Source organism: Anabrus simplex, chromosome 6, assembly GCF_040414725.1.
Source record: "Anabrus simplex isolate iqAnaSimp1 chromosome 6, ASM4041472v1, whole genome shotgun sequence".
In the NCBI taxonomy this organism is placed as follows: domain Eukaryota; kingdom Metazoa; phylum Arthropoda; class Insecta; order Orthoptera; family Tettigoniidae; genus Anabrus; species Anabrus simplex.
Window position 1 is genome coordinate 62,586,753 of NC_090270.1, and position 16,942 is coordinate 62,603,694.

The following is a 16,942-nucleotide window of genomic DNA, read 5'->3' on the forward strand; positions in this document are numbered from 1 at the left end:
TTTTGTAGATGAGTAAATACAGTATCTCAAACAAACTTCTCTGATCCTTTGTTAAATACAATGGATTGGACATTTGAGGCATAGGAGTTGGTTTAATGTGCTGTATATCTTCATATTTCCTATGGTGGGAAAAAAAAAAAAAAAAAAAAAAAAAAACTTCAGTGTAGAATCTTGTTGATTAGGTCACCCCCTAGATTCGCTCTTACCTTGACATAAAAATTAACTTGATGTAACAAATGCTGGTGCTGATGATCTAGATGTTAGGCACTTTAATCTCAGGCATAATTCAAACCAACAAAAACAAAAAGTGAACTGATGATATAATTGCTAATGGTACAGTACCTAGAAACTGCAGGGTAACAGTCATGATTGAAGAGAGCAACCGTTGGATAGATTCCTACTCCAATATAGAGTGTACGAGCTCCTCGGAACTTCCCCGGTGCCTCCATCTTAGTCTCAAATATCTCGTGAGCATTGAACTGCAACAACTGTAAGTGGCGTAGCAGTAGAGATCCAATGAATGTCTCCTCATCGGTGAGTGAAGCTGTCAAAATAAGTATTATTATTATTATTATTATTATTATTATTATTATTATTATTATTAATCAAGTAACACAGTGTCACATTGCCTTTCTATAATAAAAAATACTCACTTTGATTATCAGACGTTGTTTTAAAAAATTTGGAACTTTTAAGTATCTTGAGCAAGAAGATGGCCATCAACGTCCTGTGGAGGAAATCTTCTGCAGGTCTTTTATCTGAGTGTGTAACAAGGTTGTATACAGCAGAGTAGCTGTCGCGAGATGGTGTCTTTCCTAGAAACAGTAAATCAGGTATAACTAATGCTTCTGATCAACATATGCTATAAAGATTCTGCAATTGAAACATAGACTGGTCTATAATTGTGAAGATTTTTCAGTCTGCCAAAACTAAATCAGGATAAATAAAATACCAGAAAAAGAAATTATTTAATAACAGATTATACCTGAAAAAGATATGATTACATGCTATGATATACATGAATTAGTTTTTTACAGACTGAAAAACCTCACAGTTATAGATTAAATATGTCATTTGGCTTCAACTATAACAAAAACCATTGACTGGCGTTGAGGAAATTGCATTATATGTACTACTATTACTACTAAAATTATTTTACTTCTGTACCCTGAAGGGGTATAGCAGGCCTCTTAGAAGGTGACTCCTTCACTCAGGCCAAGGAGATTTGAACTGGTGAAGGAAATGTACCATGAAGCTGAAGGGGTTAACAGCTATGGCGTATACTAGAAACTGTCTCGGCATTCCCTTTAGTGCAAGAGAATGGAAAACCTTTCTCGGGACAGCCGAGGGTGAGGATCAGCCCCTCTCCATCTCCTGAATGCAAAGGCGTAGAGCCACAGTAGATCCGTGGCCACAGGTCCTCTGTTCGGTTGGTCGATCAGAGTGCAGAGGTGTCAATCTACAAACCAGCCTTGACCACTTGTAGGCTGAAGCCTACTCTGTATCCACCAACCTTGTATGTATTGATCAGCATAAACTACATCACAACATACTGATATAATCATCCCCACAGCTTGGCCAGAGTTGCAACACTTTTTTCTTCAGGGCCTTCTTCAGTGGACTAAAGATGTTATAGTTGGATCTAAGGTAGGTAATCTGATAGACAGGGTGCAAAATCAGAAAGAAATGGTGGGGGGGGCAGTACCTGGTGGGGAAGGGGTATATAATTCCCCTGTAACTAAATCACCCCTCCCCCAGAAAAATGTAAATTTTAAATCTTTTTGTTTGAATTCTGTTGTTATAACAAGAATGATAAATATTGGAAAGTTATTTCTGTGTTTTAGATGGACTTGCCAGACTGAAACATGAAAATAGGCTGCATGTGCAGAGTTACCTCCACTACGTTGCTTTATTGCTCAAGTTCTGGCAGTCATTCTGTTATTCTATGCTATGTATATTTTGTGAGTTTCACAAATAGGAAAAATCCTCTGTTTTAATTACTGCATTGATGGGGTGAAAGTTCCCTTTGGGGATCACTGTAAGTACCTAGGTATTAATATAAGGAAAGATCTTCATTGGGGTAATCACATAAATATGATTGTAAATAAAGGGTACAGATCTCTGCACATGGTTATGAGAGTATTTAGGGGTTGTAGTAAGGATGTAAAGGAGAGAGCATATTTGTCTCTGGTGAGACAGTGGTTCCAGTGTATGGGACCCTTACCAGGATTACTTGATTCAGGAACTGGAAAAAATCCAAAGAAAAGCAGCTCGATTTGTTCTGGGCGATTTCCGACAAAAGAGTAGCGTTACAAAAATGTTGCAAAGTTTGGGCTGGGAAGACTTGGGAGAAAAGAGACGAGCTGCTCGATTAAGTGGTATGTTCCGAGCTGTCAGTGGAGAGATGGCGTGGGAGGACATCAGTAGACGAATAAGTTTGGATGGTGTCTTTAAAAGTAGGAAAGATCACAATTTGAAGATAAAGTTGGAATTCAAGAGGACAAATTGGGGCAAAAATTCGTTTATAGGAAGGGGAGTTAGGGATAGGAATAATTTACCAAGGGAGATGTTCAATAAATTTCCAATTTCTTTGCAATCATTTAATAAAGGCTAGGAAAACAACAGACAGGGAATCTGCCACCTGGGCGACTGCCCTAAATGCAGATCAGTAGTGATTGATTGATTGATTGATTGATTGATTGATTGATTGATTGATTGATTGATTGATTGATTGATTGATTGCTGATGTTATTAAAATATGCACAGTAAAATGCATTAATTTCAGTAAAATATGTGTTCTTTATTTTCCTCATTATTTCATAATGAAAGAATCCCCACCCCCTCCCTGGGCAATTTTAATGGGGAGGAACCTCTGCTCCCCGCGATTTCACACCTCGCTGGTAAACCCTGGAGAAAGCATCGCTGAGTGCCCATTGATGTGTTGATAAGGTGGGCAGCACAAGCACACCTCGTGACAGTTCTCCTAGCTGAAGCACCTTCTTTGTACTCGTTTGGACATATCCAATACACATGAATGTTGCTTCAAGGTTTCCCTCTACTCAGCAGACGCATGTCTCACACTGACCACGTTCTGAGCTGTTACTACAAACAGTGCTGCCGTGTCTTACGTGTATTGTCAATTATATGCATCTACATTTTAAGTGAACTATCCATGGGTGGCTCATGGATTTCCCTTTTGGTAGGGCTGCAGCTAACTTCACAATATGATTAATCTAAAGAATACACTTAAATTATCCTTATTATTTATTAAGCGTTTGATGAATCAAACACCACCGATTTCTAGTTTTCAAGTCTACAATAAATTGTAACATTATTTAATGCACAGAAATGATATACACTTAACTTAACAAAGCTGTTTCTTTATTCACTTTCACATTTACTTATACACAAAATCCATTCTCCTTTCTTTACATCAAGTGAATTTGTCAATCACTATGTTGTCGAAATTGATAATATTGTCCATCAGTTTCTTTTCTACACTAATAATTGCCAATGCTGAAAGTCATTCTTCTGACATTGTACTCCTTACAAACGTTTTCACTTGTTTTAAAATAGAGAAGCACCTTTCAGATTCAGCCGTTGCCATGGGTGTGGTCAGTATTGTTCGCAGCAGAGCGAATACTTCTGTGCAGCATTCATTAAGTCCAGTACTCAACATTGTCTCATACACCTTCATAAGTATGGAGATACTTTGGAACTCCTGTCCTTGATATAAAACAGTCAGTTCGGTCACCAGTCGCTCTTTGCAAAAAAACGGGTAGGCTTCAATAGTGACATCGAGCTCGCTGGATGGATTGTGTGAGTCAGGAGATCCTTCAAAAGGAGATGTACTGAACAACTTCACAGCAGACAAATGCTTAGTTAAAGCGTCGCAAATCTTTCTTTTGCCTGGGGGAAAATAGTGCCACGCTCCTCATTTACAACTATGTCCTCATTGTTTCCTTTCCTATTCCTCACGGGAGGAGGGTTTTCTTCAGGTTGATTGACTAATAATTCGATTTTGTTTCTCTCTATATTGATAGCGTGGAGAAATTCATTCACTGCCTTATGAATATTCAATGAGTTAGCAAAACGATGCTGTAGCTGGTTATACAATATGTCCACATGAGGCATGATACGGTGGAAAAGTGTAAGCCAGAAAATGAAGTCATGATCATTTATCATGCGTAAAAGCCCTGTGGCTGCTTGTACAGTTGCTTAATTCCTGTCATTTTGAAGTTCCTAGAAACACTCTTGAAGACACTCTTCATTTTCGCAGACTGTGTTAACGAGTCGGGCTATTAAAATTCCACCTGGTATTACATATGCATGGGATCGTTTAAGTTATTCCGTTCAACACGGCTAACCATGAAGGTGATGTGGAAAATAATGCTGCTATCGCGGCTAGACAGCTGAAGAAAATTCGGGCTTGTCGACTCTGTGATGTGGCTTTATCCATAATTTAAAATAATTGGTGTGCATGGCAATGCACAAAATGTGCATGTTGGTAAGACTTTTTCATTATTGTCTGTACACAACCTTTATCACCAGTCATTACCCCCACCCTGTCATATGTTTGCATGATAATTTTATCAGTTTTGCCATTCAAAACAATCCCTAACTGTTCTAAAATACACTGTGCAAGTCCTTCTGTATTCTGAGTTTCAGGATTAAAAAATCCCCAGAATCTCTTGTACACAGCACTATCTACTTCATACCGGAAAACCTGTTGAGTAAGTTCAGAAATATCCATCGTATAATCTGACATTAGAGCTAAAAATTTTGATCGTAAAATTTCATTTCGTATTTCTTCTTTACACACCTCAAGAACATGTACATTCTAGAAACTCATTCTGGATAACCTTGGATGTTTCCCTAAAGACGGTGGACTTTAATAAATGAGCTTTGAGAGAATAATCTAACTTTCCAGCAAATTCTAATAATCCTCGGAAAATGCCGGGAATTGATGAATGATCACTTTCATCATGGCCTCGTAGTGGAAGTTCAAATTTACCATACAATTTTATACAGTCAATTATTCTTGAGAGTATTTCTCAGCTTTTAAGCACTTTCTCATTATATCTGTTTGTTTCTTGTCTGTAGGCCACTTCCACTTATTATACACTGAAGAATTACACTTTCTCATGTAAGTTTGTTGTCTGCTTGACGATGGTTGACACAGAGACAAATCAGATGTAGGAAGACTGGCAATCTTCATCTCATTGTTCTTAACGAGCATTAATGGTGAAAATGAAATGTCTTGTAAATACCTAACAGTATTCTTTTCCATGCCTATTCATAAAATTTTAACTACAATTAACTGTCTTTTTGAGGCATTGAAACAGGTAAATGCACACTGTACAGTTTAAAATAAGTGACACTTTATAAATATTGATTGTTAGAAGGCGCAACGAACACGACACACTAGTTGCACTTCGAGAATGGCTGGAGGTTGGTCAGGCTGCATTCCGGCTGGCAGGCATCAATTTTTGGTAATGAGACAAAGTCTCTCATTGTGCATCGGCACTGCCGATGGCTCCAAATAGCCTACACATTGGCCTCCACGGTATGCACTAGCCATGCGTCTTGGTGGGTGTGCTAAGTACGAACTGATGAGCCCAACTTAGCACAAGGGGGCGAAACGCTGGCAACCAGGAATGAGTTAGCTGGAATATTTATAATGTCCAATAACGCACCATTTGTATTGGTATTATAAATTTACTCATTCGGGACAAATATTTCAGGTTCCCTATGGAATTAACATCTATATCATCTAATGGCCAAGCAGGCATCAATTTTGGTAATAAGACAAAGTCTGTCATTGTGCATCGGCACTGCCGGTGGCTCCAAATAGCCTACGCATTGGCCTCCACGGTATGCACTAGCCATGCGTCTTGGTGGGTGAGCTAAGTACCAACTGATGAGCCCAACTTAGCACACGGGGGCGAAATGTTGGAAACCAGGGTTGAGTTAGCTGGAAAATTTATAATGTCCAATAACGGACGATTTATATTGGTAATATAGAAACATATACGATTATTTCTGTTTAAAACCTTAAAAACTTGAAATTTGGAAATTATCTTAATGATGTCCTCACTTCTCTCTACTCTTGCATAGTAATTGTAAAAAGAAAACAAGGTCCATCAGCCCATTATAATTTATATACGTATCCCGCAGTTTATAGACAACCTAAAAATAGGCTTTGCTTTAATTAGCATAAATGAATTGCATAGTTATTAAAATGTAGATTTATTATGGAGAATGATGCAATATGAGATATGAAAACAGAATGTACAATATTACATCACACATTACACAATGGCCCAAAAATGATCATTCCTAGGTGATGGTTTTTACCAATAGGGTGTACTTTTTAAACATACATATTATACGGAAGGAGCAAATCATGAGGAAACATCACAGAACATATCTGTTTGTAACTTTATACAGGTCCTTAACCTATCGACGCCATCTTGAGAAGTTGGCTGCTAAGCTTAAAAGACTGACTGGTACCTCATGAGGCGCAGATGCGTGTACACTACGAACAACTGCTCTAGAAATAGTATATTCACCAGCTGAATATTGCTCTTCTGTATGGCTCAATAGCTCCCACACTAGTCTGGTTAATGTTCAGCTGCACCCCACAATGAGAATTATATCTGGTACATTGCGCTCCACTCCTTTTCAATGGTTACCGTTACTGAGCAACATTCAGCCTCCTCACATCAGATGGCAAAGTACCCTTGTTAGACTGTGGATCAGGATACTGAAGAACATTTACCTCCCAGGACATCAGGATGCAGATGAAAATGCGCTATTGAGACTGAAATCATGGAAACCTGCCTGGAAGACGGCAAAGGAATTACTTAATTCACATTTTAAACCTGATGAAACATGGAAACATGAATGGTCTTAATCACATCCTCACGCTATTGTCAACATCAGGGATCCAACTACAAAGTTGCCTGGATTCAACCTTCCTCATTCCATTTGGACCACGCTTAACAGGATATGGTGCGGAGTCAGAAGAAGTGCTTCTGCTCTGTGTCAGGGGGATGGAAAGATTCTCCAGCTTGTGACTGTGGTGCTGAAGTGCAAACCATCATGCACATTCTGAAGGACTGCCTTCTGTGAGCTTTTGTTGGTTCAATTGAGGACATACATCGTGTGAGCCCTGAGGCACTCTCTTGGTTGGAAGAGCTGGACATTCGTCTATAAGAGACTGAAATCCCTCCATATTAACTTTTTTAACAGAGAGTTAATTGTATATCTTTTATTTGTGCACGTCAAGAACTTGCACACAGAGTCGATTATCAACTGTAGCATCATACGCTAAATAATAATAAATAAATAATAATCACAGAACAACAAATTTAAGTTTTCTTCCTCAACAGTTATAGAACCCATGATAGCAGGTTCAAACCCAGCAGAGGTACTTGGACTTTTGAAGGGTGGAAAAAAAATCATCCATTTGGCACTCTACATCGTACAATGCCGACATGTAAGAGATCCCTGGTTACACATTCAGTATTTACCTAACAAAATTCATCAAAACTAAGCAATAGATCAATTTCTCTGTGATCTGGTAGAGTAAAACGTAATTGTAAAACTGACCCGCAGGCAGCCTACACAGCATCAAATAAAAAATGCTTGCACAGAATATTATATAATTATTAAGTTAAATTTCAGCCTGTTAAACTGTCTTTCTCTTCTCATCTGGTGACATTGATGGTAGCAGTTGACAACATGTTTTTTATTTATTTCTTTTTATTGTTTTTCAGTTTGCTTTAAATCGCACCGGCATAGATAGGTCTTAAGAGACCAAAGGGCTAGGAGCAGGAAGGAAGTGAATATGGCCTTAATTAAGGTGTGAAAATGGAAAATCACGGAAAAACCATTCAGGGCTACGAACAGTGAGGTTCGAACGCACTATCTCCCAAATACAAGCTGACAACTACATGACCCAAACCTCATAGCCACTTGCTCAGTACGTTGGTTTTTTTTTTAAATGCTGTTTATTTGGGGCGTCGACCTAAGCAGATCTTTTGCCCCTACTTTGCACCATATGTTGTGAACCTGCATGTATTTGGAAATGGTGGAATTGTAAAGTATTGAATGTGAAGAAAGGAACATTAAGGACGACACTAACACCCAGTCCCCAGGCCAGGGATATTCATAATTTACAATTAAAAACCCCTGACCCAGCCGGGAATCAAACCCAGCGCCACCAGGTGACAGGCGGACGCGTTCTCCCCTACACCGCGGGGCCGGACCTCAGTACAGTTATTCAGAACACGGACTTATATCACCAGACCTACCCTAGAGTGTAACTTTATTACCCACATGAAGCACACTCACCTGTTGTAGCAAGTGAATCCTTTATCTTCAGGAAATGTTCCAGGCCTGACTGAGTCACCATCCTGAGAGCCACATGACAGAGGATGCTCATTCCCGACCCAATGAGCATATCCATGTAATGACACTCATACTTGTGGTAGGATGCACAGGCCTCATCTCTGCAGGCTGGGCTGCAGAATGCGAGACTGCTGCAGTCAGGACAAGCGACAGGAGCCTTTACCCTGGAATATGAAACATCGAAACTTTTTCAAAAATGCATTCTTCCGCTGTGGGCGAAGCTCGTGTATTACGCACTTCTGTCATGAGGCGTGTATAGCGCAACTCATTGCCAGTTCAGTGTCACCTGTGTTGTCGACCTGGCTTCTTCTGTTCATCTGCAGTGATTGTTTTTGCTAGCGCTGTTTTGTTCTTGTTTTGGTTTGTTATGATGGCAAGTTTAAGAGAACAACGTGCAAACCTTTTATTGGGAAGTTTTAAGAAGATTGCACAACAGTGTTTGTCAAGAAAGACCCGATTTGTGGCAGACAGGAGACTGGTTCATCCACCACAACAACGCACCTGCACACACAGCCATCTCTGTTAGACAGTTTTTGGCTAAAAATGGCATGGTTCTGCTGCCCCACGCACCTTACCTGACCTGGCTCCGTGCAATTTTTTCTTATTTCCACACATGAAAAGGTGCATGAAAGGACGACGATTTGAAATCCTTGAAGAAACTGAGGGAGGAGTGTCAGCCATTTTTAAAGATGACTACAAAAAATGTTTCGAACAGTGGAAGCACCGGTGGGACAAATGTATTAGTTGTAATGGAAAGTATTTTCAAGGCGATAAGGTTGTTTTGTAAAAAATTTGAAAATATATAGCTTTTAAAAAATAATTCCCATCTTTTTAGGGTACCATCTCATATCTCATTTATGTGCGCTGTTCATCCATTCTGACTAAAAAAGGCATTCGACTGAGTCCAGCAAGAGAACATGATGACCACACTGAAAGTGACAGGTATAGATGGCAAATATAACTGCATAATTATAAACCTGTATCAGGGTGACCAGAATTTCAGACATAGAAACCAGGACCTATTCCTGAAAGTGGTCAAGAAAAACGTGCCATTTGCATTGTTATTATTCATACAGTAATAATTAGTATGACCGGGCGAGTTGGCCGTGCGCGTAGAGGCGCGCGGCTGTGAGCTTGCATCCGGGAGATAGTAGGTTCGAATCCCATTATCGGCAGCCCTGAAAATGGTTTTCCGTGGTTTCCCATTTTCACACCAGGGAAATGCTGGGGCTGTACCTTAATTAAGGCCACGGCCGCTTCCTTCCAACTCCTAGACCTTTCCTATCCCATCGTCGCCATAAGACCTATCTATGCCGATGCAACGTAAAGCCCCTAGCAAAAAAAAAAAAATAATAATAATAATCAGTATGAACACAAGGCAACTTTACAAATACAGTGTGTAATTTAAAAAATGAATGTATGCCTAACTATTAATAATAAGAAATAATGGAATCACATTATAAAAGAGTGTAAACATATTTATTATTCAAGTTCACAATTTTTGTAAGTGACACTACAGAAACACAGTAGAGCATGATTATTCCTCAATAATCAGTGAACCAATTTCATCTTGTTCCATCACATTTGTATACGGAGTTTCTGGGTCAGGCAGTGTATCACTCACCTTCATTTTGCCCTTTTTAATGTATTGCTTCCAAGGAAGTTGCAAAATTAAGTATTGTTATAATTCAAATTACATTTTGTGATCAATGTATCAGAATTGAGAATACATTTGCCTTCAAATTTTAGCATAGTCATGATCACTCTCAGATCACACCAGATTTACTCTCTACTCTGTCATGGCTTGCAAATAGATGATTTTAATGAAAATCAAAATAAGAAATATTTCATATTCCATCTTCACCATAGAGAATACATAAAATGGTAGTTCATGGTTTTGATACTTTATTAAATTTCATGGAGGTCAAGAGAATTCCCAGGACTTTTAACAGGATATTAAAGTTGTTCAATACTTTACGCAGACTGTAGGTTAGGCATTTAAAAAAAGGAGTATGCTGCGTAAAGCAGAACATTTGGTCATCCTAACCTGTATTGGAAATAGAAGGCCTGTATTTTAGTGGGACAGCGACTCACAGATGAAGTCATAATCAAGTGAGGCAAGGCTGTTCTCTAACCCTGTCCTGTTCAACTTGTACTTGAAGACCTGCTTTAGGGATACGGATGGTGGTATCAAAGTAAATTTGTCACCTTGTACCTGACACCGCAGCAGATGCTGCAAAGCAATGACCATGAAATTACTATTTTTACAGTCATCAAGGATATGGAGAAGGAACAGATTTTATAGTATTGCAACTTGCTGGGCATGTGACAAATTGGACCCTGATATCATCATCATCATCATCTTCCTTCCAAGTATTGGGCCATGTGTCCCGTTACGGTCTTGCATTTTTCTTTTTGCAAGACTTGAAAGCAATCAAATGTCCTTCCGACGGGTTGTTAGCCTGAAGGAAGTAAGACCATTGGTGGGGCTGCCACCTATCAGCTAATGGACTAGCTGAAATTACAGCATTTCCTCCGTAATTGATGTGACGGTTATACCGTCGTGACTCGGTCGACAGGGCCTCGTCTGTAGGAACAGGTTTGTTCATCCCAGGAAGGTGAGGTTGGCATTTGGGCAGGAGAGGTTATATCATCATCTCATCATCATCACCTTTCCAAGTATTTGGCCACGTGGCCCATTACGATTTTGCATTTTCTTTCCACCGCTTCATTGGACGTCCTATAGATCTCTGACCTCTTGGTTGATAGCGTAGGATCTCCTTTAGTAGTCTTCCAGATTCCATCCTTTGAACATGATGTTTCCAGTTTTCTTGGTAATCATAGATGTAATTGATTACTGGTTTCACATTCAGTCCCTTAAGCACATCTTCATTTCTTATACAATCCCATTTTATACAGCCTGATGTTCTTGGTAATCATAGATGTAATTGATTACTGGTTTCACATTCAGTCCCTTAAGCACATCTTCATTTCTTATACAATCCCATTTTATACAGCCTGCTGTTCTGTGCCTGAATGTCATTTCACGTGCTGTAATTCTGGAAATGTCTTGAGTTCATATTGTCCATGCCTCACTGCCGTAGCAAAGAGTTGGTCTGGCTAAAGTGTTATAAAGGCGTAAGCAAGTGTGTTTTTGGACAAGAGATGGCTTCATGATATGATTTATGATCCCTGTTGTTCTGGTAAATTTGGTTATTTTTGCAGAGATATCAATTTCCCCTTGGTAAGAAAAATTGTATCTCAGATAATTGAATTTGTTGACTCTTTCCAAAATTTTATTATCTAAACAGATTTTACTGGGGATAGGGTCCTTCCCCTTAAAGGTCATTTTGTTTTTCTGTGGTGAAATGATCATGTCGAATTTTGAAGAGACTTTCTGGAGATTAAATACTGACCACTGAAGATCATCTTCTGATGATGCTACCAATGCAACATAATCAGCAAAGAGTATGACATCTAGATGTGTGAGATATCTGCTGACTGGGATTGATCCATGCCTTTCAAACCTAACTCTGCAATGTCATCAACAGTGAGACGCCACTTGCCTCGATTCAACTCATCCTCAAGGACTACAACAATGTCTCTCACTTTGCGTGGTTGTTGTCCTGGATGTTCTTTGACACTAAGGGAAGAGCATCCCTCAAGGAAATGTTCTCACCCTACGTGCACTTGTGCCAGGCTTTCATCTCTGTATGCATCCGCTTGCATCCAACACCTTTCTTCGTCAAAAATACTGTGCGGGCAGGCTACTTGGTTTGGGTCCCATACCATGAGCTTGAATTTGGGAGATAGTGGGTTTGAATCCCATTATCGAGCCATGAAGATGGTTTCCGTGGTTTTCCCTTTTCAAATCAGGTACATGCTGGGTTGTACCTTAACCCTTTGAGTGCCAAGGAGTGCATATGCTGACTCTTGTTAAAATTACAAGGAGCTTGATTGTGCTTGATTGTGTTTGATTGTGTTGTGAGAAAAAGGAGTGTGCCGGAGGGACTGGTGAGGAAAGTTCAGATGCTGTATGAGAACTGTACCAGCTGTATGCGATTGGGTGACGGACATTCATCCTGGTTCCAGACCAAACGTGGAGTCCAGCAAGGCAGTGCACTATCCCCATTATTGTTTATCACCATCATGGATGACATAATGAAGAACATCAAGAAAACCTCTGGTGAACTAAATGAAATGGCTTTTGTTGATGATGTTATCATCTCGATAGAAACTGAGGAACAAGTACAATTGAGACTCAATGAATGGAAAGTTAAGTTCCAGGAGTTCAATCTCAAATTAAGTGAACCCAAAACAGTAGCAATGGCAATAAACTGAGAGGGACAACCAGCGAACATCATGCTAGGAAACCATCCACTAGAAAGTGTGGAAAGCTTTACATATCTCGACAGTGTAATATCCCGAGATACACTAGCGACGAAGGAGGTGGCAAATAGGGTGCAGAAGAGCTCTCACTTTTACCAGCAAGTACTAACACTCCTCTGGGATCCCAAAGTACAAACAAAATCAAAGCTGTCGCTAAGGAGGACTCATGAAGGTTTGAAGCATCTGAGATGAAGTTCCTTAGGTTCACAATTCAAAAAACCAAACTGGACAAGTTAAGGAATGATGTGGTTAAGAAGGAAGCTGGGATTGTTATATCATTGTTAGATCGGGTCAGCATGTCTAGATTGAAGTGGTTTGGGCATGTAATGAGGATGGAGCCAACAAGGACAGCATATGTTATCCTGGAGAGACATGTGGCAGGAAAACGGATTGTGGGAAGACCAAGAACCCACTGGATGGACACTGCAGATCAGGGAAGGATACCAGAGGATGTTATTAACAACAGAACCTATCTCGATAAGACAGAATGGAAGAAGCTTGCCAACAGTACCCAGGAAACTGGAACTGTAAAATGATGATGATTTTTGATTGTGTTTCTACTGCAGGTGCCTAATTAAGCACTGATTACCGAGTATTGTTTTGTTAATGGGAGTCCAAGCTGGTTGTTGCAGGTCAAGAAAGATGGTTGATTTCCATCATTGCCTATAGCTTGTCACTACACATTGTTATTCTGGAGTATCCAATGCCTGAATGCGGTGTACAACTGGTGTATCTGATTGTTATGAAAGGTGTGACTTATAGGGTCAGTCATCCTGCAATAGCACTTTTTGGCCCAGTGAGGAAGACATATGTCTCACTGGCAGTTTTTGCGGTTTCACTATAACTGCTATGCTGCTTGCTCCTTATCCTCTATCAAGACTGAAGATAAAGAACAGATTCCTCTGATGTGGCTGGGAAACAGAAAAAAGATCACTGAGGTTTGAGAGGAGATGGCTCTGGATGAGAGTGGACTGATAAGAAGATAGACAACATTATGTGAAGGGGTAGATTCGTCCCTCTCATTGTGTGTTATTCCTCTCATAGTTACTAACCTCTTGAAGCAGTGATGACAGTGAGAACCAAAATACTCTGTAAGAAGACAGGCTGCATATGGACCTTCCACAACGATAGTGTCTCCACTCTTGATGGTAGTACTGGCCACAGCAAACCTGCCAGCTCCCTCAGAACTTTCTATCTTCACTCTGCTAGAGGCTGCAGGTAGCTCTGGGTTGGATACTCCTGTCACTTCAGGTAGCACAGCTGGAAAATACAAATTAAGTCTAGAACAGTCAAAATTATTTTATGGGGATTATAAAAGGTGGTATTGGTAAAAAAAAAAATAATATATATATATATATATATATATATATATATATATATATATATATATATATATTCTACTGATTAATTATTACTTGGAGTTTCCTCTTTAATTTGATGTATGCTTCATTGATTTTGGATCACTACAAGTATTCATAAATTTAAAAAATATATGTTACTGCACAAGGTATTTCTCCAGGTTTTGTGAGCAGTTGTTCAGTTAAGAAAAGATATACCCCCTGTGGGTGGGGGACGCAGATGAAGAATACACCCACGGTATCCCCGGCCTGTCGTAAGAGGTGACGAAAAGGGGCAACCAAGGGATGATTGAACTGGAACCATGAAACTACTTGTGATTAGTACCATCACGCAGGGAACACCATGGGTCACCTTCACTTGCGAGTAGTACCACTATGTTAGGTATACAATAGGTTTGTGATTAGTAGCAACAGAGGGTGAATCAGTATGGGTTTTACAGTACCTATGATTAGTATCATTGTGAGAAACACCATGGGTCTGGGCATTGCCTGTGGTTAGTACCACTATATGAGCGACACTGTGGGTCTGCGTTGCCTGTGATTGGTACCCACTATGTGAGGTACACCACTGGAATACCAGCGCCTGTGATTAGTACACCTAGGTGAGGAACACCAGTCCCTCACCTGTACCCACCTGTATTTTTTTAAATGTTATTGGCCAGTGAAAAATGTGAGAAACACCATAGGTCTGTGTTACCTGTGCGATGTTCAATATTTGTGAGTAGTACCATAATATGTGGAACACCATGAGTCTATGCTACTTTTGATTAGTAGTGCAACATGACAAATACCATGGTTCTACTTTACTAGTGATGTGGTGCCGTTGACCTGGATTTTGGATTTCTTTAGACAACAAGCATCCTCGATGCAGGATTGTGCTTTAGAAGCAGTCCCTTGATCAGTAATACTATTGTTTATAATAGTTTCTGAAAAAAGTGGGGCACTGCTGGTCGGATCCACTGATTGTTTTAAATTCATATCCATCCATTTATTTTTCATCATCATGTTGTTTATTCTGGTCAGTGGATGATTTTGAACTTTTAAACTGTCATTACATTTTGTCCCATTTCGTACCATTAGGGGCCGATGACCTAGATGTTAGGCCCCATTAAACAACAAGCATCATCATCATCAAAGAATACCTATATTTTTAAAATTTCTATTTCAAGTTGGATGGACATGTTGAGACAATAGCGGTCTCGAACTGAAGAGTAAAGATGGGAGTTCTTTAAAACTGCTGCTAGCAGCTTTGCTTGACTTTGACCGGGTGATTTAACCCTCACTAGCTCATCTACATGTGTACTGTGTAGCCATGTCGGTAAACTGTGGACCGCCCAACAGAAAGCTGAATGTGTGATTTGTTTTTCCTCAGATACAATGAATCAAACAAGAAACCAGTGTCAGTATATTATTTTCATGCATGATGGGGTGCTGCCGCATTTCAAGCCAAATGTATGCAATGCACTAAATCTGAATCATTGGACTGGTAGAGGTGGTCATATTCCCTGGGCGTGTAGATACCTCGATGACACTCCAATGGATTTTTTCTTCTTCTGGGGATACATTAAGAACATTGATTACGGTGAGAATATACATGACTTAGTGCATCATAGACAAAGGATCACTGCTGTCATTGCAATTGCCAATCCATACTTGCTCCAGTGTAAGAGGCAAGAAACTAATTATCAATTTGATGTCTGCCATGCCACTAAAGGGGATGTATAGAAATTTATTATGGTATTTAAAAGAACTCCCATCTTTCCTCTTCAGTTTAAGAGCGTAATCATCCCAATATATTTATCGTACTTCAAGCAGCAATATTTTTAAATGTGTTTCCTTCTTGATGGCCATGTATTGAAGTTTTAGTTTGGTAAAGTGTGAACTCATGTTGCTGTCCGGCCATGAATACAGGCTGCAGAGACTTGCAGCCACTACTGTGTCCATGGGAAATCAAAACCTGTATACCGTACCCTATATAACCTTTCTTTAAAATTGTAACTGGATTAGATCATGAAAGGTACTTTATACAGTTACTCACGGTCTGCTTTCTGTGGATCTTTATAAGGTTCTTTGATCTCTTCACTAGCTGAGATGTTGGACAACTCCTGGTTGAGTGTTATGGCGTAAGACGTACTATCTTTACCGATTTCAACTTGATACTGCGCTATGATCTTTAATGCTACCTGAAATGAAACACGGGCTTTAGCAACCTGACCCATGTTTCTGTAGCATCGTCCCATGCGCCAGTATAACTGGAACCTGGAAAAAGGAATAATAAATGATAGAATTTGGAATGAAATGGAAAATCAGTTTTTTTTTCATGACTGATATTCCAGGAGCTCAAAGAGAATTGCATCACAATCTGACAAGAACATTTGGATCATACTAGTGAGAATGACATATTACTTAAAACAAAACCAGTGTCAAAAGGTTGGTGTACAAGTAAGATGCTGAAACCAAAGTTCAAGTAATACGGTATACATAGAGACAGGAACTGGAGAAAGAACACATAATACAGTGAAAACTCATTAGTCCCTTCCAAATTAACATGTTTTCTCGCTTAACACGTCATAAATTTGAAGTCCCGATTCCCATACTATTAAATCCATATATAAATACCTCACTGAATGTTCTTTGTCATCCCTGTGAAAGGAACATGATTTCCACCACACATAAGAGCCCTCGCCAGAGGAGACAGGTAGAGGAAAATTGCGCAATAACGGGAAAAGGTCTTGAATTTCTGAAGTTCACAGGTTAAGTTGTACCTTTGGGAGCAAGCC

The 16,942-nt window shown here is 39.6% G+C and overlaps 1 protein-coding gene across 1 annotated transcript in view; it reads right to left on the reverse strand.

Moving 5' to 3' along the window:
- Smyd4-2 (SET and MYND domain containing, class 4, member 2) overlaps positions 1-16,942 on the reverse strand; it is a 69,470-nt gene that overhangs the window by 28,156 nt on the left and 24,372 nt on the right. Inside the window, exons 5-9 of the mRNA XM_067149007.2 lie at positions 16,201-16,421; positions 13,857-14,064; positions 8,359-8,579; positions 654-815; positions 343-544 (exon numbers count right to left, since the gene is read on the reverse strand). Coding sequence (XP_067005108.2) covers positions 343-544; positions 654-815; positions 8,359-8,579; positions 13,857-14,064; positions 16,201-16,421 — 1,014 coding nt within the window. The remainder of the gene's footprint in view (positions 1-342; positions 545-653; positions 816-8,358; positions 8,580-13,856; positions 14,065-16,200; positions 16,422-16,942) is intronic.